Below are 25,138 nucleotides of genomic sequence, written 5' to 3' on the forward strand. Positions count from 1 at the left end.
TGGTTTCAACTAGTGCTGTCACAGCTGTGAAATATTTTAAATATTATCCCTGGAAGTACCTATCTCAGTTTTCCCTTCATTTCTCAATATCTGCAGATGAGTAAGAGTTAACAGATGTTTTTATGCTTTACATAAATCTACTAAACCATTTGACTATTTCATGTGCTAAGGTTTAACATGGCTTTATCCATATATTTTAAATAGCAAATGCTTATTTCTTTTCCTTAGATGTCAACCAAATGAAGAGAAGTATTCTTTTAAAAGCTGCAGTTCTGATTTCGTGTTTGGAGAAAACATGGTAGAAAGAGTTTTGGTAAGATTTTGGCAAAGGTGTCTATTATATAAAAAGCTGTCGGGGCGCCTGGGTGGCGCAGTCGGTTAAGCCTCCGACTTCAGCCAGGTCATGATCTCGCGGTCTGTGAGTTCGAGCCCCGAGTCAGGCTCTGGGCTGATGGCTCGGAGCCTGGAGCCTGTTTCCGATTCTGTGTCTCCCTCTCTCTCTGCCCCTCCCCCGTTCATGCTCTGTCTCTCTCTGTCCCAAAAATAAATAAAAACGTTGAAAAAAAAATTAAAAAAAAAAAAAAGCTGTCACTTCAAGTTTCTGGAGGCAAATTAATTAAAACAATGTTAAATTGGATCATACTTTAACTCCTGAGTTCAAAGGCACATTTTCTTTCTTTAATGGAAATGTTCTCCTGGGAAGCAAGTTCTAGTTGTTAGAATCATAGACAGGAACCCGCAGAGGAAGGGGATTGTTTAATTATAACATTATTACTGATGAGAAATATTAAATAGTTCTTTCACGTGTGTTAACTGAAGGTATGCATGGAAATCCCAGAATCATCTGCAATAGACAAGCTCAACTGGTAACGATATTTTAATGTAGGTTTTTGATAGCCTTTTTCATAATATGGTGCATTTAAAACTATTTATTTATTTTTTCTTATTAACTACAACCCTCCCCTTAGAGCTTTTATAGTGAAAAACATCATTATAACTTTTTTTTTTTTTGCTAGCCTTAAGAGGAAAATAATAAGACTTTAACTTGCCTAGGGAAACATCCTTGTCAAGTGGAAACGCCTAACTAGTATTACTATCATCCTTATCTAATATCGAGCATCCTCCTCCAAGAGGCCATTGCTGCCCCATCCTCCACAGAGCATGTTTGTAAAGCACAGCAGGGAAGTAGACAGCAAAGTGAAGGCTGTGCACCTGGTCCATCACACCTTCATGCTGCTTTCACCCAGACCAGGGTCTTGGTTGACATAGGCCAAGGTGACCAGTTTATCTTGTGGCTACTAGTTCTATGGAGGATCCAGAGGAGGCTACAAAGGTTTTAAAACCTGTGTAAAGGCTCAGAATAACAAAAGGACCAAGTCATGAGGTCAGTCTATTCTAAGTTTCTTAGGGCTTTCACAAATCAATCACTTTGAAGACCTTGTTTATGCCATACCTGCCTCAGGCCGAACCCCAATCCCAAGAGTAGTATCATAGCTTTTCAGCTCAGAGGCACCATCCTTCACTCTCAAGATGAAAGTCAACTCCACAGTTCTAGAGCTATTGACTCACCTCTTTGGATCTGAACCAGAATGGACCAACTTCTAGAGGGAAGTCCCGGGCAATACATTCAGGCACATTTCTTCCAAACCATTTATTCCCAAATTTGGCACTAGATTAGTCACAGCTTCTATAAGATGTCACAGACACAAATAAAACATTTCCCAAGCCTCACAGGATCAACTTTAACATTCAATTCAATTCAACAAACATGTTTTGTGTTCTCATGACATCTAAAGCATTGGCATTGGTCTCAGCTTTGGCTGCGTGTTAACAATCATCTGGTGAGCCACTAAAGGATTTCTTAGGGCATCTCCACAAACAGATTAGATCAGAGTCTCTGTGGGTGAGGGTAGGTGTTAGGTGACTTGAATGTACAACCAGGATTGAAAAACATCTGGGTAAGTGGTTATACAAAGCTAAGGGAGCCACTGTGCTCTAAAGGTGTTTATAATCTAAGGGGAGACAGAGAGATCCCTGAACAAATGAACTACAGTTGGGATTGTAAATTTGGTTTAGGGAGGTACTTGTGTATATTTCCTATGGGCACTTTAAATCTGGCTTGTGAAGGAAACTGTACTTCCTGTATTTTAAGTTGATAACATCTGAGGACAGCAGGAGCTATAGAGATCACTTGTATTTGTCCTCTAGTTAATCCTATAATCCTGTGGCCTTGTGATTTGGTGGTCAGAATGCCTTCCTGATTTGTTTGCTGACCATGTGCTTTTCAAGGGGGTCATTAAACTTTCTGAGCCTTAGTGTTTATTTTCTTCAAATGGAAATAATCACACCCGTCTTGGGTGCCTGGGTGGCTCAGTCGGTTAAGCATCTGGCTTCGGCTCAGGTCATGATCTCGCAGTGTCTGAGTTCGAGCCCCACATCAGGCTCTGTACTGACAACTCAGAGCCTGGAGCCTGCTTTGGATTCTGTGTCTCCCTCTCTCTGCCCCTCTTCCGCTCACCTCTGTCTCTCTCTCTCTCTTAAAAATAAACATTAAAAAATTTTTAAAAAATCACACCCAACTCTACCGATTTTAACAGAATATCTTAATGTCCAGTTAAATAATGTGGAAGAATTTTGAGTTCATAAAGGAAAAGATAGAAACCTAAATTCTGAAGTACTGTTCCAATTCTCCCTGTTCTCCAGGGGGCTCTCCAGTATCAGAAATGGCATGGCTGACTCAGTTTTTTTTCACAGGCCTTGATTATAGCACATACACAAAGCCCCATGTGTGCAGCCTTAAAAGCAATTGTTGGCGGAAATTGTCTTGGGAAAGGGGCCCCTGGGTGGCTCAGTCGGTTGAGCATCCAACTTTGGCTAGGTCATGATCTCACGGTTGGTGAGTTTGAGCCCCATATTGGGCTCTCTGCTCTCAGTGTAGAGCCTACTTCGGATCCTCTGTCTCCCTCTCTCTCTGCCCCTCCCCTGCTCATGCTCTCTCTCTCTCTCAAAGATAAATCATTTTAAAAAAGAATATCCTTAAAAAAAAATAAATTGTCTTGGGAGAAAAATTACAATTCTTTCTGTAAAGATGAGCTCTGAGACAGCTAGTGCGTTCTTTGGACAACTTTATCTATTTATTCATTCATTCATATGAAGTGGGTATAAAGTGAAGTGCTGGGAATACTGAAATACCTTGAAACAGAAATAAGGGACACCTGGGTGGCTCAGCTGGTTAAGCGTTCGACTTTGACTCAAGTCATGATCTCATGGCTCATGAGTTCGAGCCCCACACAGGGCTCTCTCCTGTCAGCACAGAGCCTTGTTCAGATCCTCTGCCCCACCCCTCTCTCTGCCCCTCCCTTGCTCTTTCTCTCTCTCTGCCTCTCAAAAATAAATAAGTAAACATTAAAACAAAAAGAAAAGAAATGATAGTTACGTCTCCTTCTAGGCATCAGGTTAGTCTGGTGGGAGCATGGAACAGCTGCTACCTCCTTCTTGGTCTCTAAACCGTCTCCCTTTGTCCCTGGAACTAGATCCCACCTGAAATAAGCTGGTGGTAACTAGATTATGCTTCCTGAGGATGAGAACCAGGGTCCTCTGATGATAGGAAGGATTTCCCCATTCAGCACACAGGGAGTCCAAAACAAAAACAGAGCAGTTGAGTTCATTTGCCCTGTTGAAGTGGAACAAAGGTATCTTTTGGCTTACTGCAGATATATGGGGATACAATTAAGTAATACATCTTTTTCCTTCACCTAGGATATTCAACATCTCACCCAATCTCAACCTGAAAATGATTCATACACCAAGGAACAACCATTCAAATCCGTACTAGAATTTCCTGTCAACTCTCTAAATTCAAGTAAGAATTATTTGATTTGTAAAAAATGTGATTCAACTATTATATTTCCTGTGTTTCCATGTCATCTGTTCAATAGCTATAAAATACAAAACCAGTAATGCAACACTTTAAAACTTTTTGGCAAAGATTAAAGCATAGAAAATATTGTTGTATGATACATAAGCATTAAAATTTTTTTTACTTAAGGATATGAGGAATCATTAAAGAGATTTATCTAAACTCAAGTAGTTTCATATTTTTGGTAACACTCATTATTATAAAAAGCTAAGGAGACGTGTATATTAATGGGGACAACAAGGAACTTTTACAGTAGAGAAAATGGGGTCTTTACGTGTCTTTTCCCATTTTTTCTTACAAACAGACTCTATTAAAAATATATCCCTAATCGAATCAGCTGCTGCTTTCTCTTCTAAGCCATCACCCAAATGTTTGCTGCAGAAAATTGATGTTGTAACAGGGGAGGAAGCTGAACATAATGTGTTGAAGGTCTGTATATCACACATTGCTCTTTCTGGGAGCACGTACATACACGAAACCAAGTTTCTATCAGCAGAAGCACTTTTAAAAATAAAGGCAGAAGTATAGTTTTCATGAAGACTGAGCTGCTTAACTAAACATGCTAGACACTTCCAAAGATTAAGCCAATATTTTGTTGTATTCTTATTTTTGTACGGGTAATTTTCAGGAAAATGTGTTACTGGGGTTTACAACCATTCACATTAGTCTCTTAGAAAGAAGACAGCCAGGGACCCTGTCTTAAAAGAACTTCAGACCTACATTTTATACTTTACATGCCTGTGTTTATAATCAGTGCTGTTATTGTGTGATTTAAAAGTTCTACTTACGCTGGACATTTTTAAATGATAAGATGAATAGATTTCAGTTCAAGATAAAAAAAATTCTGGTTTCCTTTGAAAAGTTCTTTTAAATAAGTTTTGAATTTCATATAAAGCAAGAATTTCACACACGTAGTATATAGTATCATGCATAGGATTTGAATGTTGAGTGACGTAGCCATCAGCGTAGGCACATGAAATAAGGTAGTCATTTTCCAACAAGGAACAGATTTCCCTTTCTTTTTATCCATCTGTTTTTACCCCCAAATCTCTCCATTTCTCTTCTCTTCTCCCATGGTTTACTGATACATTTACTATACAAGTGTGCTTCAAAGCATAATTCTCAGATCGGGTTTAATCACAATTCATTGAAGTAGCTGCTAGCAGTGAGGCCCTGGAATGCTATATTTTTGACAAGTCATGTGGGATTCTTTTCCACAGTAATATTTAATTCTGGTAAGCATTAAATTATAGTATGGTGCTCCATGGTACCACATCCTAGTTCTGATGCTGCATTCTTTGAAAAATTTTAGGCATACAAATACTTGCACTATTCCTTTGCTTACAAATAAAGTTACTTAACTTGAATAACATTAAATTTCATTTAAAATGTGGTACATATAAATATATTTGTTAAGTGGAAAAGCAAGATGCAGAAAGTATGTATGATGTTCTACTGTTTATAGAAAAAATAGGGGACATAGGCACTGGCATGTATATAAACACAAATATCTCTGGAAGGATAAACAAAATATTAGCAATAGCGATCACCTGATCACAGGGGGTAGAAATCGACAGACGAAGAACAAAGGTTGGGAAGGACTTTTAATTTTGTACATCTTTTTGCTTTTTGATATTTGAACTATTCAAAAATTGTATGTTTTAAAAGTTAAATAAATTTTTTAAGCTGGTTTACAAATCATTAACCAAGGTTATTCTGGTAAAAATCAGGCAAATAAAAGTGTTGTAGCATAGAAAGAAATCATTTTAAGATAAATTTTTATATATTTGACATTTCAAAAAATTGTCCTTTAGATCAACTGCAAGCTTTTTATATTCAACAAAACAACACAGTCCTGGACTGAAAGGGGCAGAGGAGCTTTGAGGCTGAATGACACAGCAAGCAGTGACTGTGGAACATTCCAGTCGAGACTAAGTAAGGAATCATTTTGTAAAGCAACCTGCCATTTCTCAGGGTAAAATTTCCAATAGGCACACATCATTTTCTGGAGATGTGTTATAAAATGGTCAACAAATCACTGTTGAAAACAATATTGTTTCTAATGTGCTGTAGGATCTTCCTGTTTAGAGCAGGCTCTGATGTCAAACTACACAGGTTCGGTTCTGCCTCTATCACTGACTAATTGGTGACCTTGGGCAAGTTAATCTCCCCACAGCCTAGTTACATCAGCTTAAAATGGGGATAGTAGTACTCCATGACTTATTGAGCAATTGTGAGAATTCAGTGAGATAATGCACCTATGACACAGCCCAGTGCACCCCTAAATAGTAATCTCGGTAATATTGAAAGCAATATGATGATATTTTTGAAGGGAAAATGGTTTTTCCTAAAAAGGATATTTGCTCTATATTTCATTCTTGGCATTCTAAGCATGTTGCGTGGGGCGAGATGAAGTCAGTTTCCAAGGAAATTAAGGTGTGTGGTTATTGAATCCTGTGTGTGTTTACTGACATCCACAGTGATGGTAGGAATCTGGAGTCAGTCAGACTGAGAGGCTCTCAAAGTTTTTGGCATCTGAAAAGACGCACTGGGCATTGTTCAGAGGCCCAAACCGAAAGTGAGCATAGGCAGAGATCTGGGCGGGGTGTGTAGGTTTACTGGCCAACATTGGGCAATCAGAGCTGTGGAAGGAAACACTGGAAGAAGTGGGATCCGTGTATATGGATTTTTATTGAGTTTCAGATATCAAGCTCAAGAAACCAGTAAGGAATAGAATTCACACTGAGAGAATAGGAACCGTGTTTTCAGTTCTATAACTGGCAAACAGGTTTCTAAATAACCCAACGAAGGCAGGTGCTAGTTGTTTTCTACTCTTGTTCAATGCCACTCTGGCCACTGCCTGCCAAAATTTACAATGCATGGTATTTACACTGTTGTGTAACCTGATTTTACTTTTTACATAGTATATACCATGACCACCTTTCTACGTCAGTAATGATCTTTCTTTAATATTCTTAATGGGTTTGTAATATTATCTTGAATAGCCATGTCATCATTTATTTAGCTAATTCCATTTTTTGAATGCTTAAGGTTTTGCTTCTGTTTTCTCCATTTTGGATAAATATTCTTCAGACCACTAAGTCCTCAAAGGGATTCTAAAATTGTAATCATTGTTTATTATAGTAAAAAAATAATTCCAGCTTTTAAGCTAAAAATGGTCTTCCAACCTAGTAAAGCCAATTTGAAAACCAACTTATAATCAAGCCAAATTACAATTTAATAGTGAAAATACAGTCTGAAAAACAACTAGAGGATTTACTTCACTTTCAAAAATGGCAAGTTCCCCGGGGAAGGTTAAGGAATCAACTATTCTATAGTCTTATATATTCACCTTCCTGTTTTAGTTATGCGCAATCAAGGCAGCCTGAGGCTGATTCTCAATAGCAAACTCTGGGCTCAAATGGAGATTCAAAGAGCGAACCACAAAAATTTACGAATAACAGCTACTGATTTAGAAGACTATAACATCAAAGTGTTTTTAATTCAGGTAAGTAACAAATTTCAGTGATAGAGGATTATCCTACTATATTTATAGATCTCTGCAATTGCTGATTTTTTTTCACTGTATTATAATAACTTGCACCATTGGCCAAAAACAAAAAAACAAAAAACCAGCCATTTATTTTGGTTGTTTACAGTTTAACATGAGACCTAAATTTTAAATGAAATTTACAGATTAACACCAAAATCTGTAGTAACCAATTGGCATGTGTCCCAAGACATTTGTATTGATATATGCTTCAAACCTTCACATTTTTTTTTTCCATTGAAATTATGTCAACAATCTTACAAAGTTACCAAAGGGACCGTTGTCAAGATTGGCTCCTAGGAGTCCAGTGGAATACATAGCCCAGTGCTTACACTGAATGCTGAAACTGAGAAGGCTTTGAGATCACTGGAAAGGACCCCCTGAGAAATGGAAAAACACAGGGCTAGTAAGTTAAAACAACCAGTCCAACAGCAAATTCCAATTCTGGACATGTGTCAGTCGCCAAGGTAACAGGATGGGAGCACAGCTTTAGCTCTTCCTGGCAGCAGGAATGCTTGACCTCAAATACAAAATCCAGGCACAAGAGAGAGAGAGAGCTGGCAGGGATCAGGCTAGAAAAAAAGTCTAGGTTTCCCACATGAGCTGAGACCCAGAAGACTGGAGAAGACTGGGTACTTACGTGACTCAGGCGGAAAGTAACAATGCAAGTAAATAAACTTCCATACAGTAATGGAAAAAAAGTTGGCAAGTGCCCAGTGATGAAAAACCAAAAGTTTTATTAACTACCAATAAGTGCACTGTTAGGTATAAGTGATACTGAGTATTAAGATGTTAGAGTAAGATAATGCCCAAACCCTGTTTACCATTTAGGGAGACAGACAATACCTGATATCCCGCCAGGCTGGATCTCCTGGTTTTGAGTGAGTAAAGCAGCCCGCTGCCACTGTCACTGAGATTGAGACTATTAGTTATGATGAGATTCTGCTGCTCAATGTCTGACCCGCACTGACCCTGTAAACTGTAGGATATTTGCTAAATAAACCAAATTTAGTTTGCTAAATGCAAATAAAAATCACCCCAAATTCCATTCCCAGAGACGATCACTATTAACATTTTTGTCATTTCAGCATACGTGTGTGTGTACATATGTATATAATGTGCCAACTGTATGATCTTCAGGCAGGTTATATAGATTCCTTAACTTGATTTTACTCATCTGCCCAATAAAGATTATAATGATACACTTTATAAAATGGTTGGGTAGATTCGATTGCTAATACTTGATTATGAAGTACACATGCGTAACCTTTTCACTCATCAATGAAAATGAGTGTTTTCGTGTCATTAGTCATTAAAGGTGAAAAGAATTCTATTCTGCACCATAATTTATTCCATTAATCTTGCTTTGTTAAATACTTATGTAATTTGCTGTCTTTCACTATTATAAATTCCACAAGAAAGATGTGAGGAATTCTCTTTGTACACGTGTTAATTTTCTTGGGAAAAGGCTTGACTTGTCTTGACAAATTTCTCTTCAGAAAGACTGAACCAGTTTTCATTCTCGCCAGCATTTTCTTATGGTACTTCCTGGGAATTATAATTTTTTTTTTATTTTTTTTTCAACGTTTATTTATTTTTGGGACAGAGAGAGACAGAGCATGAACGGGAGAGGGGCAGAGAGAGAGGGAGACACAGAATCGGAAACAGGCTCCAGGCTCTGAGCCATCATCAGCACAGAGCCCGACGCGGGGCTCGAACTCCCGGACCGCGAGATCGTGACCTGGCTGAAGTCGGACGCTTAACCGACTGCGCCACCCAGGCGCCCCGGAATTATAATTTTTTTAAGCATTGAGAATTTGTTATCTGAAAAATATGTCATTGTGATTTTATTTTTAACTTCTTGTTCTGAATTTCTTGAATGAATATATCTAAATGAATTTAGCCAAAGGCAATATATTGACTAATGAAAGGCATATTTAAATTTTAATATTAGAAAGTGAAGGTGGTAGAGTAGCATTTATATTTTAAATACTTTCAATATTTATTAACGTACTAAAGAAAAATGACATCTTTGCACATAATGTAAAAAATTAAATCAGTCAAGAGTCAACATTTATTTACTCAACAACCTCTATAGATTATTTAGCACAATATGAGAAACAAAAATACTTTATTTAATTTATAGTTATTTTTTGCCCCAAAGTAGTTAAGGGAACTTAAGAACATGCAAATGAAAAAAAATATAATTGAAGACCCTTCTCCCAAACAGTTGGCATGTAGTTTGTTCTTGCTTTGAAAAGTTTGATAGCTTTCTGGAGGGTTAGCAAAGAGAATAATTTACCTACCTTCTCTTTGATACTGTGAAAACATACAAAAATGTAAACCACTGCCATGTTACCTTAAAAGAGCACTGACTCTGATGACAAAGGTCTGGGATTCGAGCCCAGCAGATTTGCTGACTAGCTATGTAAATGCAGGCCAATCATTGTACCTTTCTGAGCCATATCTTCTCATCTGTAAAGGGACGTGGGAAGTAAGTATAAATTGAATACTTGTGCTAAGTGCTTTTGCTAATATAAATGGAATAAATGACTAACTCATAGTTTTGTTGTAAGTGTTGAATAAAAAAAGAACGTAGTAACCGTAAATGTTATACAAATGTGATTGTTACCACCATTTTTTATATTAACAGCAACTATTAAAAATAGCATAGAAAAGTACTGAAAGCAAAGACTTATGACGTGTTTATGATACAATATCATAAGGACGGCATGGACAGCGCATTGACTTCTATGATGCAATATTCGACTGCTTTAATGAGCTCTGCTTTTCCACAGAGCTGTGAGGCTTGTTGGGATGTCTAAACAAAGTGATGTAAAGGAAGTGGAGGTCTGTTATTCACCGAACCCTCTAATTTTCTATTAGAAATAGAAAAATAGTAAAAAAATAGAAAATAGTAAAAAAATAGAAAAATAGTAAAATAGCGGAGGAGGGATAGTCTTGAATTCAAGTAGAAATTTTACATCAAAAATTTCATTTCTCAGCTTAAAACGCACAAATAGGGACCTGTTATAGAATTATTCACTTTTGGATTTAATTTGTTTGGTTCAGGATGTATGGCTTTTTACCCTTTAACTTCTAGGGTTATTTATATCCTAGATTTCTGCCATATAATTCCTTCCTAAGAGTGAAAGATTAAAAATCTCTAAAACGTGGCTATTATTCAGTTATTTATATTCTTAACAACTTAATTTTCCTCATGCAGGCCAGTGCCAAAGATACAGGGTATCTGTACGCGGCAATACATCATCGGCTTGTTGCACTTCGAAGCTTTGGTAAACAGGAAGATGTAAACCAAGCGGAAAGCCAGTCAGATACAATCCTTCAACAATTAAACTGTGAAAGCTGTGATGAGGATGAGGATGATTTCATCAAAGCAACGAAGAATAGATCAGGTAAATAATTTTTCTTTTGTTAGGTCGGAGGTATAAGAAAGAAATCTTCTACACAATCCTAATGTATGAAATTGTTTTGTTGTTGTTGTTGTTGTTTTTAATGGAACTGGTATGTTTAAAGTGGATGAGGGGGCGTTTGGGTGGCTCAGTCAATTGGGCATCCGGCTCTCAATTTTGTCTCAGGTCATGATCCCAGGGTCATGGGATGGAGCCACGTGTCGGGTTCTGCACTGAGCGTGGAGCTTGGTTGGGATTCTCTCTCTCTCTCTCTCTCTCTCTCTCTCTCTCTCTCTCTCACCCCCCCCCCCACTCTCTCTGCAAAATAATAAAATAAATAATTAAAAATTTTTTATAAAAAAATAAAGCAGATGGGAATTAGAGTCCTAGCTCTTTGGATCAGAGGAGTGGATTTGAAAGTGACTGCCTTCTATGTGTGGCCTCCATCAGGATTTTACCAAAAGTCATCCTCATTTTGATGCCTGTGTGTCACTTGTGCATAAATTTAATAAAAATACCACAAAGTATTACATTCGTACACTGAAACTACCTATTTATTCATATTTCTCTTCACCTGTTCTCGTTTTCCTATTATTGGCTATAGTAGAAGAACTTTATAAATACATCATAAATGTAATAAACATATTACAATGGATCCACCAGGCAAAGATGGCTTGAAACACTGAAACTCCTATTTATCTCCTTTTTTTGGAATTTGCTTTATTCTCAAGGACCTTTTTTGCATAGGCCAAAAAGTACTATTTTTTTTGTCAGGATTCATGAATTGAGCAAGGTTAAAATAGAACCAGTAGTTATCAGATTTTTAGGTTTCAGTGCTTGCCCTGGTGAGTAGATTTAAAACAAAAACTTATGATTATTTTTGGAGAAAAAGATTGTCTAGGAAACAATAAGTTCTGCTTTGTTATATAAATGGAGCCAAGTATTTTCAGTAATAGTTTCACTTAGGCCTGAATTCTGTTCTACAGAGAACTGAGTGACATACCTACAAAGATAGTGTGTTAGCAAGCATTTTTCCAACTTTTATTTTAAATCTTAAAGGTAACTTAATCACATGTAATTTAAGAATCTATCAAAGCACATGTGTAAAACTTGAGGAAATATCTTCCTTTGCCTAATACTAAAAAATGTAATCAAAATGTACAAAATATGCAGACAAGGGGGCACCTGGGTGGCTCAGTTGGTTAAGCATGCAACTTTGGCTCAGGTCACGATCTCAAGGTTTGTGAGTTCAGGTCCTGCGTTGGACTCTGTGCTGCCAGTTCAGAACCTGGAGCCTGCTTCGGAATCTGTCTCCCTCTCTCTCTGCCCCTCCCCTACTCACACTCTGTCTCTCTCAATAAGAAACATTAAAATTTTTTTTTAAATATATGCAGATCAGGATTATAGATTGCTTGACTCAGTGAGCCAAAGAACTAAATGAATATGATTTTTCTTGTCACTATTAAATAAATAGTTTCTTATTCTTCAAAATGTGTGAAATGTATAAATAAAATCATCTTTTATAATGTTTGTATTGGCAATAATAAAATAGGGTCTATTGGAAAATGAATTGGTATCTATTAGAAATGTTAACATGAAATAAGGATTAAATGGCAAAGTTCTCTCACCAATAAAAGTCACATTTATGAAGTCTATATTTTATTATATTCCATTTTAGGAAAGAGTAATATACAACTACCTTCATACAAAATGAGAAATAATGGAAAATAAATGTCAACCATATGAACCCCTCCTCCTCTGCCATTTTTCCCTTTTCACTTAGTACTTTCTCCGGGAGGTGATGCATACAAATGCTGAACTGTTACGAAAGCAATAAAAAGTCCATTTTTTAAAACTTTGTTTCCCATGAATTAAGGAAGGGTTTAGTTATCTGAAATATCATGTTTAAAATTAGCAAATTTCAGGGCGCCTGGGTGGCTCAGCCGGTTAAGCGTCTGACTTTGGCTCAGGTCATGATCTCATGGCTTGTGAGTTTGAGCTGTGCTGACGGCTCAGACCCTGGAGCCTGTTTCAGATTCTGTGTCTCCCTCTCTCTCTGACCCTCCCCTGTTCATGCTCTGTCTCTCTCTGTCTCAAAAATAAACGTTAAAAAAAATTAAAATTTAAAATTAGCAAATTTCCAAATGTTACATATAAAATGTAAATTCTACATTTTGCATTTCATCACCTGTAAGCATCTTCATGCATATTCATGTTCAGTTGTGTTCAATATTAAATCTAATCTGAATGTAACATTTTCTAACATTTTAAATTTATATCACAGATCCTTCGAGGTGGACCCACAGACAGTCGGTTGCCTGTTCATGAGCACTATCTACTATAAATGTGACAACATCTACAAAAAGATTGATCACCTTACTGAAAATCCTAAATCATCTTAAGTAAATGAGAAGATCCTATTCATCCCTTGAAGAGTTTTTATAGCAAAGTTCATAAAACATAATTTGTTGCAATTAAAATTTTTCTCTTATGTAGTCAAATAATTGTAAGGTTTTACATTTTGATTATTGTGGAGAAAATGAAAGAATTTAAGAAATGCATGGACTTCGGAAGTTCAAAATTTATCATTTTTGAAGAGGTAATTTAGAATAGGGTTTGATAACTAATTTGGACTATTCATCACATTGGTGGATATCATAGTTAAAATAAATTTCTGGATTTGATAAATATCTAACTAAGATATTTATTTTTTCAGTCATACACTGTCTGGTCATAAAACAAACATTTTAAAGATTTCCAGTCATGTCTTCAAAACACTGTAACTGCATGCTAACATTTGATTAAGTCGTGTTTATTTTCTGGGAAATGAGTATTTGCATTTAACCTTTGAATTTACTAATACTATAAGATTATATATTCATGGTATGAATTTCTTTAAATTTAGTATTGTTCATGGACCTGTATCCATTGTACCTTGTATATGGCTGATTCCAGGTCAGCATCCAATAGTTGTTGAAGGGATGAACAAAATACATTACCTATGTAACAAAACAGTAAGTATACAAAAGTAAAATATGTTAACTCGTTCTTTGCTTTATGTAATTAAATTGTCATTAATATTTTATGGGTGTAGCTGTATAGAGCCTGTTTTTTTTATACATACATATAGCCAAATAAATCTTTTCTTTTTAAAAAAATGTTTATTTATTGGGGCACCTCAGTGGCTCAGTGGGTTAAACATCTGACTCTTGATCCCAGCTCGTGATCTCATAGTTTATGAGTTCAAGCTCCACGTCAACCTTTCTGCTGTCAGTGCAAAGCCTACTTCAGAATCTTTGCCCCCCTCTCTCACTCCCCTCCCCCCTCAAAAACAAATAAACAAATGTTTATCTAATAATAAAATTTGCTTTAATTAATTGAGAGAGAGAGAGTGCATGAATGGAGAAGGGGCACAGAGAGGGAAAGAGAGAATCCCAAGCAGGCTCTGCACTCTCAGCACAGAGCCCAATGCAGGGCTCAAACTCATGAACTGGGAGCTCCTGACCTGAGCCAAAATCAAGAGTCTGGTGCTCAACTGACTGAGCCACCCAGGCGCCCCCAAATGATACCATAATAATGGTAGACTGTAATAATTTCAACAATCGTGCAACAGAGTTTTGATGCTCCTCTTTTGAGATTTGTCTCAGAGATACTTCATGAGTTACACACAAAAAAGTAGTCTCAGTGCTCGTAGCCATACTTCATTTTTTAATCAAGTTTGATCACCCCATGACTTCAAAATGACTTTTGATCATCACTCTTAAATAGTCCCTTGTTAGAGGCATCTTACTCTTCTCGGTCTGCCATAACAAAATACCGCAGACTGTGCAGCTTAAACAACAGACATTTCTTTCTCATAGCTCTAGAGTCTGAGAAGTCGAAGATCAAAGGGCCAACAAAATAGGTTTCATTCTGAGGCCTCTGCTCTTGGTTGTAGGCTACTCACAGGATCTCTTTGTGGGACACAGGCAGAGAGACAGTAAGCTCTCTAGGGTCTCTTCCTATACACCAATACCATTACACCAGGGCCCTTCCCTCATAAACTTGTCTAACTGTAATTATCCCCCAAGACCCCATCTCCAAATTCCATCACATTGGGTGCTAGGGCTTCAACATAGACATTTAGGGGGAGAACATAAACATTCAGTCCATAACTAGGGAATAAGATTTACAGTTCCAAAATGATTTCTGAAAAGTTTTTGAACAATGACGACATCTATCTGGAATAATGGGTCTAACTTCACTAAACGCTACTTTGAAGAACAATATTCATTTGGATGTAGACATGTGAATACACAATTTTTCAAAGTTACGTTATTTTGTTACAATACCTTTTACAGTAATAAAAGCAATTATATATAGATACATATAGATATACTAAAACCTGAGCTAATGCCTGAAAATTTTAGTTTGTCATGTGAAAGTTGAGTTAACTCTTTTCGACCATAATTTGATTGGAATATAAATTGTTCAAAGTTTTGTTCCTTCCCTATAACTGAGTATAACTTAGTGAAAAAGTGAGCTACTAAGAGAAGCCCATTCATTTTTCTAGTGACTGTGGAAGAAATACAGCATCCTTTACTTCTTTTTTTTTTTTAATTTTTTTTTTCAACTTTTTTATTTTTATTTTTGGGACAGAGAGAGACAGAGCATGAACGGGGGAGGGGCAGAGAGAGAGGGAGACACAGAATCGGAAACAGGCTCCAGGCTCTGAGCCATCAGCCCAGAGCCTGATGCGGGGCTCGAACTCACGGACCGCGAGATCGTGACCTGGCTGAAGTCGGACGCTTAACCGACTGCGCCACCCAGGCGCCCCATCAGCATCCTTTACTTCTAAATTAAGCAATGATTCAGGAAATGGAAAAGAAAAAGTTAATGTGAGAGAATGATAGAGGAAAGGTAGAGAGAAGGTTAAAAAAAATAAAAGAATAGCTCTAGCATGAAAGAATAAAAAGAAAGGAAAAACAAATTTTAAAGTTGGTTGTGTTTTTTCAATCCCAAAAAGTGCCTCTGATGCAGAACACAGTCAGTGAAAATTTTCTTTAGAAGCTAACATAAACAGGAAGACATTTGGAGAAGAAATTAAAGAACTGGTTCTCTTTTCCTATAAGATCTTAGCCAATAGGGGAACGTTGTGATTGCACTAAATTGTTAAAGTGAAGCAGGGAACAGAGATCTTTATCCTCCTAACATGTTCATTCTTGCCCTCACTTTAAGGTGGAGATAGAGCAATGTTTTCTCAATGCCTCAAACATTTTAATGTAATTTGAATTCATTCTTTCCTTCTGTGATTTTCCTTGAACTTCTCTGCAAATACCAAGCAAAAAAAAAAAAAATAGATTACTTCAATTACTTGTCTATATATTAATGCCAGTGCAACAGAATCAAAAATAGTATTAGAATGTCAGGAAGGCAGAGAAAGAGTGAAAATTTCTGGATTACGACATGGTTACTCACAGCAGAAACATGGTATTTAGCTTGTGACTTTCAAATCATTTTCTGTCCACTGTACTATTCCTTCTTACAATCTTTATGCAAATATTTAGTAAAATTTTGGATAATAGTAGAAACATCTTATAGTTTCTGTTTGTCCTATTTCTTCATCTAACCTCCTTTTTGGCTTTTCTACATACTTTGACCTCTCTTTAACATGAAGAGATCATCATACAATGATAATCATTTTCATAAGTTATTAGGTGATCTCAAAGCACACATCTTCTTAGATTTTAATAGAAGCTGCTTTTATTAAAATTTTATTAAATATTTCCCAAATATATTAGATATATATTTAACATTATATCTAATTATATATCATATATATATATATATATATGTAAAATAAACTTAACAGTCTTCTCTTTCAACAGGACTTTAGACTTTACCAAGTTATTCAGCTTAATTTATGGCCCGTCAAAATGTTCTCTCTTTAAACTATTATTTTACATCCATTACTACCAAAGCCAGGAACCCTTTGACCCCAGGGACTAATAACCTATGCAAGTCTTAGAGTATGTGGATGCCATTAAAGAAAAGGGGCGGGGGTGTGTATCTTTCATAGAGTCAGAATGTACATGAAGTGAGTTGGAGGGGGATCTAGGGATTGGGAAGGATGCATCTTAAGCTTTGTAAATCCTCAAATTGTGAATATCACAATGATATAGAACTTTTCCCATAAAATGTTGAAAACAAATAAACTTCTTGAGATGTGTTTACCAGGTGGTTGGGTAAGCTTACTCTAGAAAAGTACACCAGCACTGCCAGACCTGGGGTTTGAGTTTGAAACTCAGTAACATTACAGATTATTTTAGTAGTTTGAGGGTACTGAAACTCATATTAAATTCATGAATGCAAGCACTTTTGTTTGTTTTGCAGTGAATAGATCATACCCACAGTACTGCATGATTTTTGACATCAGACTTGGAGTGGACAAACTGGAATACATGAACACATTTAAAGTTTCTAAGATGATATTTAGAAACTGTGGCATTGGAGAAGTTATTGAAATAACTGGGAATGTTTAGCCTTATAAAGCCTTGATGTAATAGCTTTCAAATAATTTAGAAGATTGGCAAAACTTCTTAATCTCTGCCAATCTAGTGGATATGAAAGACTATTTCAGTGAAATTACCTTAATTTGTATTTTTCTAATTTCTAATAAGGTTGAGTATATTTCAGATATTTATTCTCTGCTTTTTTCTTCTAAGAAATTCCTGTTCATAAATAATATTTGCAAAGCTAAGCATGTTATTTTCCCCTTTTAGTGGCTTCTTAGCATATACAGCATAAAAGCCAAGTTCCTAAGCATTGATATAACACCTTCCATGTCTTTCCCCCATCTGCCTTTTTTTTTTAACTTGTTTTATTTTTTATTTTTTTTAAATTTACATCCAAATTAGTTAGCATATAGTGCAACAATGATTTCAGGAGTAGATTCCTTAATGCCCCTTACCCATTTAGCCCATCCCCCCTCCCACAACCCCTCCAGTAACCCTCTGTTCTCCATATTTATGAGTCTTTTCTCATAATGAGGTTTTGTCCACCTCCCTGTTTTTATTATTTTTTCCCTTTCCCTATGTTCATCTGTTTTGTCTCTTAAAGTCCTCATATGAGTGAAGTCATATGATTTTTGTCTTTCTCTGACTGACTAATTTCACTTAGCATAATACCCTCCAGTTCCATCCACGTAGTTGCAAATGGCAAGATTTCATTCTTTTTGATTGCCGAGTAATACTCCATTGTGTATATATACCACATCTTCTTTATCCATTCATTCATTGATGGACATTTGGGCTCTTTCCATACTTTGGCTATTGTTGATAGTGCTGCTATAAATACCCCCATCCACCTTTTATAGTAATCTGCCTCTCTAGCCTCACCTTTCATTGTTGCTTGCCTCCCTCTAAATTCCCTAGGAATTCAGAACTGCTATTTCATTCTCCATACTTTTGCTCATGCTGTTTCCTCTCTAGAAATCCTTACTATAACAGTGTTGGAATAGTGAGAAGAGAAACGACCTTGAGGATGTTCAAGTTATAAATGAGTAACTCACAGGAGTGCCTAGGTGGCTCAGTCAGTTGGGCGTCTGACTTTGGCTCAGGTCATGATCTCACGGTTTGTGCATTCCAGCCCCACGTCAGGCTCTGTGCTGACAGCTCAGAGCCTGGAGCCTGTTTCAGATTCTGTGTCTCCCTCTCTCTCTGCCCCTCCCCTGACTCACACTCTGTCTCTCTCAAAAATAAACATAAAAAATTAAAAAAAAAAGAAAAATAAATAAAAAAATGAGTAACTCACATCCCATAGAAATTAAGAGATGTGCTTAAATTTCCACTACAAGTCACTATTAGCACCTGCTGTGAGGCAACGTTCCTGGCCAGTGACTTACTAAAAGACATCTGGGGTGCCTGGGTGGCTCAGTTGACTAAGTGTCTGGCTCTGGATTTTGGCTCAGGTCATGATTTCACGGTTTGTGAGTTTGAGCCCATGTTGGGCTCTGCACTGACAGCATGAAGCCTGCTTGAGACTCCCACTCTCCCTCTGCCCTTCCCTATGCTTTCTCTCTCAAAAAAATAACATTAAAAAATACTGTGTGGTGGCTGGGTGGTTCAGTCAGTTAAATGTCCGACTTCAGCTCAGGTCATGACCTCACGGTTTGTGCATTCCAGCCTCACGTCAGGCTCTGTGCTGACAGCTCAGAGCCTGGAGCCTGCTTTAGATTCTGTGTCTCCCTCTCTCTCTGCCCCTCCCCTCCCCCCACTCATGCTCTGTCTCCTTCTGTCTCTCAAAAATAAACATTTAAAAAAATACTTTAAAAGTAGACATCTATCAGACTCAATTGTATATTTCTTAATAATATAGTACCCGGCACGCATTAGGGATTCTATATTCAGTGAACCCATGAATAAATGGTAGTGGTGGTGGCTAGCTGAGAAGGAAGAGCCCAGATTCAGAATCAATTTGGGCTTGATAGAGCCTTGGTGCCACTCTAGTTCAGTATCTTCATTTTACCGATGTGGAATCCGAGGCCCAGAAAGAGTTAGCAACCTTCCCAAAGTCCACAGACTAGTTATTGATAGTGCTAGGACTCTAAAGAAGCAAAGAGGGAGCCAAAGCAAGTGCATGTGAGGAGCATTAGGGTAACAGTAGAATGTGGACTGCCATTTGACTCTCCCCTTATCATGCGAGCGTTTTCTTGCACGTCCATTACCACTAACTCAACCTAGGGCCACGTCTAACTATTCCAACAGTGCCAAGTCTCCTTCCTACCCCTGCCTCCCAATCCACGCAATAGTCCCAAGCCAGATCAACAGTCCTCAAACATTGTTTTCAGGACTCGCATCTTTCCAGTTAAAAGCTTTCAAAAGGCCACGACTGCCTATAGAATAAAGTCCAAATTACTAACATTCTTAAGCTTTCTCTCTTGTCCTAGCTACCTTTTCAACGTTCTCTCCCCATCCAGAAATACTTCACTTGGCCAGATTCCTCTACCCGCTATCCTCTAATTTCCTCAATGGCTACCTGTCTCCCTCCGGAATGATAGTTTTTTGGTTGTCAGCAGAGGCTGTAACTTGTGCAGTCTCACGGGCGCCATGCTTAGATGGGCCGGGCACCCGGCTTACCGCTCTCCGTCTTGAAATTCTTGATAATTTCTGAACAAGAAGCTCGCATTTTCATTTAGCACTAGGCCCCACAAATTATGCACATGGTCTTTGGTCAGTTTCCTTGCCCCTCCCCCTCCCCCCACACTCCCCAGCCCAGTGTTGGTCATATTGGCCTTCTGCCTAGACTTAGTTGAACGAAGGGATAAAGAATGCAGTCTTATGTGCCATGATTAAAGAGTGGTTTTATGTGGTCTGTTCAAGAGCAATAAAGAAGCCCAGGCAAGGAGGTGCTTACAGGCACCTGCTCTCCCGCCAGGCGCTCGAAACCCCACCCGCAGTCCCCCGCGCCGCTTCAGACCGGTTCCAGCTGGATTCCTAAGGCAGCTCTATCGCCAAATAGAATCCCAGCCCTTCTTCTGGCCACAGCCAACCCCCGCAGCTCCTCAGGCTCCGAAACCGCAGCGGGCTCTGATTGGTTCACAGAGTTGGGGGCGGGCGTGTGGGTTTAGTGCCCACCCAGGGAAGGGGGTGGAGCTGGAGTCGGCCCCCGGGTGTCGAAGCGGCCACTGCGCAGGCGTGGATGGAAACGGATACACAAACAAACAAAACCCACCACCCTGAGGCCTCTAGCTTTTCCCCGCCCACCTTTCCCTGGCTCGGGCTCTCCCTCCTCCCAGTCGCCGGGTTTTCCCCGCCCCCGTCAACGTCTGGGCACGTCCCCCTCGCGGCGCGGGCCACGCACTGTAGTGCTCTTAACCTCTGCCCGCCCGGCGCGGAGTTAGAGGCCGGGTCTGCGCGGGCCGCGCGCACTGTTGGTGGCGGGAGCCCGGGCCTGCAGCCCCGCCGGGCGGAGGATGACTTGCTACCGAGGCTTCCTGCTGGGCAGCTGTCGGCGTGTGGCAGGCGGCCGGGCGGCGGTGCTGAGGGGGCCGGGCGCGGGAGGCCCCGCCGCGCGGCCGCGGCTCTGCGGTGACGGCGGCGGCCGGCGACACCTGGGGCAGGGGCAGCTGCGCGAGCTGGCGGGCTGTGGCAGCCGCCCCGAAGGCGGCTTCCGCCCCTCGCGGGTGGTGGTGGTGGCCAAAACCACCCGGTATGAGTTCGAGCAGCAGCGGTACCGTTACGCGGAGCTCTCGGAGGAGGATCTGAAGCAGCTGGTGGGTCCCTGCGGCCCCTGCGGTTGTGTGTGGGCTCGACCCCGGCTTTGTGGTGTGGCGAGACCTCTCGGGATGACCCTTCTACCCCGGCGCCCTAAATGTCCAGCCTTCCCAGCTCGCTGCCCTCCATCCTTCTGGCTTCGCTCGTAGACCCCCGCCCTCTGTGTATGTTGAGAGAGGGGGGGGGTCATTGAAACTGCAGAGACCCCCCCCAAGACGGAGAGGAAGACTTGGGGGGGCAGGGGCTCCCAGTGGGAAGGGTTTGGGGATTCATTTGCGCCCTCGCTAGCCCCACTCCCTATTCTCCCTTTGGGGATTAGCAACAACAGCCCCGAGAAAGGTGGGCCAGTGGCTGAGGTCTGGACGCCCTGGAAACCGCTCCCCAAGCCTCCCCGAGAAAAAGGGCCCCCCCCCCCCGGGCGCCGCTGCGGGAAGTGGGAGAGAGGACGAAGGTACCGCGGACACACCCCCTTTTACTCTGCAGGACTGCTAGGCCTGGGATACTCCAGAAAGCCGGTCTGGGCGAGCCTTTTCCGTGATGGAACGTGGTCGTCAGACAAGGTTCTAGCAGCTTGTTTTAAAAGCACACGTGTTTTGAGTTCAGAGGTTAGCAAGGGAGAAAATTTGACTTTGTGTTATTAAGTAGAAAGGGCAGGACAGAAGGCAGGTGAATCTGGCAATTAATGGAATAAAGAGCCTACGTCTATAACATAGTATCTCCACAAGAGACTGTATTTGGTACAGATAGTAACATGTTTGCAGAAGTATATAAATCCATCCAAGAAAAAGCCCTGAATATCTTCTCTCTTCCCTCTCCTTTTGAAACTTCTGACCCCATGCTCCCTATCCACCAACTCTAGGAAAAGGGGAGTGAAGATGCTACCATGAACAATAGGGAAATCTCTAATTGTTGATACTGTGGCCCCAAAGGCTCTGGAGTTATACATGCTTATAACCATAATCTTGTAGAATTCTGTGTAAGAGTGGACAGCTTGTTTTAAACTTCTGGTATGGTTTGTAATCTTCAGATTTTTTCGTAATATTTTGCAGAGGTATCAAAATGAAATTGTAAATCCTCACTGCTTAAATATAGAGTCTGTTTTCAGCATTAAACTTCTTGATTCTTCAATGAGTTAATTGAGCAGGGTCCCTATTTTCCTTTAATGGAGGTGCTAGGTGCAGGTGTGTTTCCTCTCATTTAGTGTTTGAAGATGTAGCGATTTATACAAGACAATTGTATCATTTTAAAAAGTAAATCAGTTAATTTGAGTAGGAAGTTGGAGTAGTTATGTTTTGTCAGGGAGTGAAATTGGGGATGAGGCAGGGAATAATGTCAGAGGCAAGCACATTGTTTCTGTTCTGGGAAAGAGGTGTGTCGTTTGGATTGTACTCCCAGTTTTGCAAGCTCTACTTTTTAGAAATTGTCAAACATATGTATAAAAATGTTTTCTATACAATTTTATCAAAGCCCCTCGCAGCAGTTTAAAGTAGTACACTCCATTGGCGTGTTTGGAGTGTGGGATTGGGAGTTAGGAGCTTGGGGTTCTAGGCCCAGTTTGTGTGGTTAACTTCCTATCAGTCTTTTTAACTTCTCTGGGCCTCATGCATGAAAATGATACCTTTTTGTAGTACTGTCAGGTTTTAAAAGTGCTTTCACCTAGTTCAGTATATGAAACAGTAGGCTGGACTAGATAGCCTCTACAGGCTCTTTTTCGTGCTGGCATTTTGAAACTCTGGATGATTTTTCAAGGCCTCAAGAAGACGAGTGTCCTCTACATTAGATTAATTCTGGGACCTCTGAATTAGATTGCCACTAATCAAAACATTTTAAATGTAGGCAGATCAGTAAGTAAGTCTTTAGAAATTGAACTACATAGTGTACCCACTATAGGTATCTAAAGAGAAATCTCTAATAGGTAAATATTTGTCTATTGCTAGGTAATGCTGTTTGGGAGAAGAAAACTTAGTGTTAAAACTTCTGTACTATAGAACACATGGTTTTGTAATCTCAAGGCAGTGAAATAGTCGTTGTTGTCATTTCAGTTACATTATATTGGATTAGTTCCTTACTGATTTGAGTTTACCATTTACATTAAAGCCAGTATTCAGAATGGAATAGCAGTAGATGGAGTTGAGGCCAGATATGGGGCTGTGTAAAGTTTTTCTAAAATGGGACTCTGTAGTAGGACTGATAAGCTGGCCAATATTGTTTGCTGTTTTGCTGGGGTAAAAGATACTAAGATATATGAATAATGTGAATTGAGTACAAAAGAAAGTGGCCATGTGCTTACTTTAGTCTCTGGCACCTTACCTCTGATGTCTATAGTGTCATGGTAACCTGAAGTTTTATACCAGAGGGTTCTCTTTTGTTGTGGAGGTGGTGGTTTTGTTGCAGAATAGGTCTCTGTTAGGTTGTTAAAATGCAAATAGAAGATGAAGGATGGAGTGCCAGTATAATCTTATACCCCAAAGCCTCATGGGTTACTTAAGTAGAAGAAATACTTCTTAGTTGATAAAGCGTGTACAAAATAGGGTTACATCTTTGAAGCTTGGTCTTTCACTTTTATTGGTGGCATTGCTTTATTTTTAATTCGTGCAGTGATGTTTCCTGTGAATTTCTGGTGTAGGATTTTACCTCTGCTGGCTCATTACCTTGCCACTCAACAAATTAGATCTTTAGATGAATCAAAGATGATTGGAAAGGGTTTTGCCATTGTAAACATGCCTTATTGGCCAAAGAGAAGGTTTTATTGAAAACTATTTTAATATATACTAAATGAGACATTAACAATTTCCACCCTTCTCTCCCTCCACCGCAACTCCCTTTAATGGTTGCCTTATTTATTTATTTATTTATTTATTTATTTAAGTTTGGGTGCGTGTATGGGTGCGTGTGTGTGCATGCATAAGCAGAGGAGGAGCAGAGAGAGAAGCAAAGAGAGCATCTCAAGCAGGCTCTGCTCTCCAGGAACTGTGAGATCATGACTTGAGCTGGAACCAAGAGTCACTTAATCAACCTAGCCACCCCTGAAGGCACTCCTAGTTGTTGTTGTTGTTTTTTAATCTTTATAATGGGATGGAATAATTTCATTTAGCAGTCCCTTTATTACTGGATTAAATTATTCATAGTTATTACCTTCCTAACATATTTGGGAAATCCTAGCACCTTGGATTTTGTTTCCCTTAACAGTGTTTCCTGCAGTGATGGTGTAGCTTAGGTTGTGGTTCTTGGGCAGGTAATACTTTTGCCACATGGTGTGCAATGAATGTAGTATATATGAATATTTATCAAATTAAAGAACATGATCTCCTCCAGGGCTTTCTAACAGAGTCTCACTCCTCTCAAATCTTTCAGATACAGGCACCAGAGTGGTCTATCTAAAGTGAACATCTGGCCAGTTTACTCCTCTGCTTAGAACTACTCAAAAGCTCCCCATAACCTGTAGAGTCACCTAGGAAGTTTGTTAAAACGCAGATGCCTGAACCTTTGCACCCCAAGATTCTGATTCAGTTTGTGGAGACTCCAGACTCTGCCTTTATCAACCACACACCCTTAAGGTTGTTGGCTCTGTCCAGGGGACTTCATTTTTAATAAGCTCTCCAGGTTTGCAGGTGGTCCCCAGATCACACTTTGAGAAACACTGCTCTATGGGAACCTTCATGATCCTTACTTAGTATGCCAAACAAGGCCCTTCATGAACTGGCTCCCGTATGCCTGTTGAGCTTTATTTCTAATCAGTTTTTGTCTCGAACTTCATTTTCCACTAATTTCAAACTGTTTTAATTTTCATTAGGTGCTGTGCTGATTTAATTTTATGTATTTATGGATTAGTGCATTAAAATGTTCAAAATGTAAAAGATACAGAAGGCTATACAATGAAAAGTCTCTTATTCTTATTACTGGGCACTGTGTTTTTGTCCCTGGAAGTAGCCAGTGTTATCAGTTCCTTGTGTTTCCTTCCAGAAATAATCCATACATACAAATCAACACAATGAAACATTAT

The 25,138-nt window shown here is 39.2% G+C and overlaps 2 protein-coding genes across 6 annotated transcripts in view; both read left to right on the plus strand.

Annotated features, from left to right (window-relative positions):
* The window catches only part of RANBP3L (RAN binding protein 3 like), a 290,513-nt gene extending 276,546 nt beyond the window's left edge, over nucleotides 1–13,967 (plus strand). For all 4 annotated transcript variants that reach the window (XM_019811844.2, XM_011286498.4, XM_045038102.1 and 1 more), the window contains 7 exons: nucleotides 229–313; nucleotides 3,760–3,862; nucleotides 4,224–4,348; nucleotides 5,734–5,854; nucleotides 7,285–7,427; nucleotides 10,696–10,885; nucleotides 13,167–13,967. In XM_019811844.2, coding sequence (XP_019667403.1) covers nucleotides 229–313; nucleotides 3,760–3,862; nucleotides 4,224–4,348; nucleotides 5,734–5,854; nucleotides 7,285–7,427; nucleotides 10,696–10,885; nucleotides 13,167–13,210 — 811 coding nt within the window. In that variant the 3' untranslated portion in view covers nucleotides 13,211–13,967. The remainder of the gene's footprint in view (nucleotides 1–228; nucleotides 314–3,759; nucleotides 3,863–4,223; nucleotides 4,349–5,733; nucleotides 5,855–7,284; nucleotides 7,428–10,695; nucleotides 10,886–13,166) is intronic.
* Nucleotides 13,968–20,601: 6,634 nt separating this feature from the next.
* Nucleotides 20,602–25,138, plus strand: part of NADK2 (NAD kinase 2, mitochondrial) — a 49,622-nt gene continuing 45,085 nt past the window's right edge. Inside the window, exon 1 of one of the 2 annotated variants that reach the window (XM_011286501.4) lies at nucleotides 20,602–21,134. In XM_011286501.4, the coding sequence (XP_011284803.2) occupies nucleotides 20,835–21,134 (300 nt within the window). In that variant the 5' untranslated portion in view covers nucleotides 20,602–20,834. The remainder of the gene's footprint in view (nucleotides 21,135–25,138) is intronic. The other variant, XM_023239012.2, reaches the window with a different exon arrangement.

Source organism: Felis catus, chromosome A1 (genome assembly GCF_018350175.1).
Source record: "Felis catus isolate Fca126 chromosome A1, F.catus_Fca126_mat1.0, whole genome shotgun sequence".
NCBI classification, from domain to species: domain Eukaryota; kingdom Metazoa; phylum Chordata; class Mammalia; order Carnivora; family Felidae; genus Felis; species Felis catus.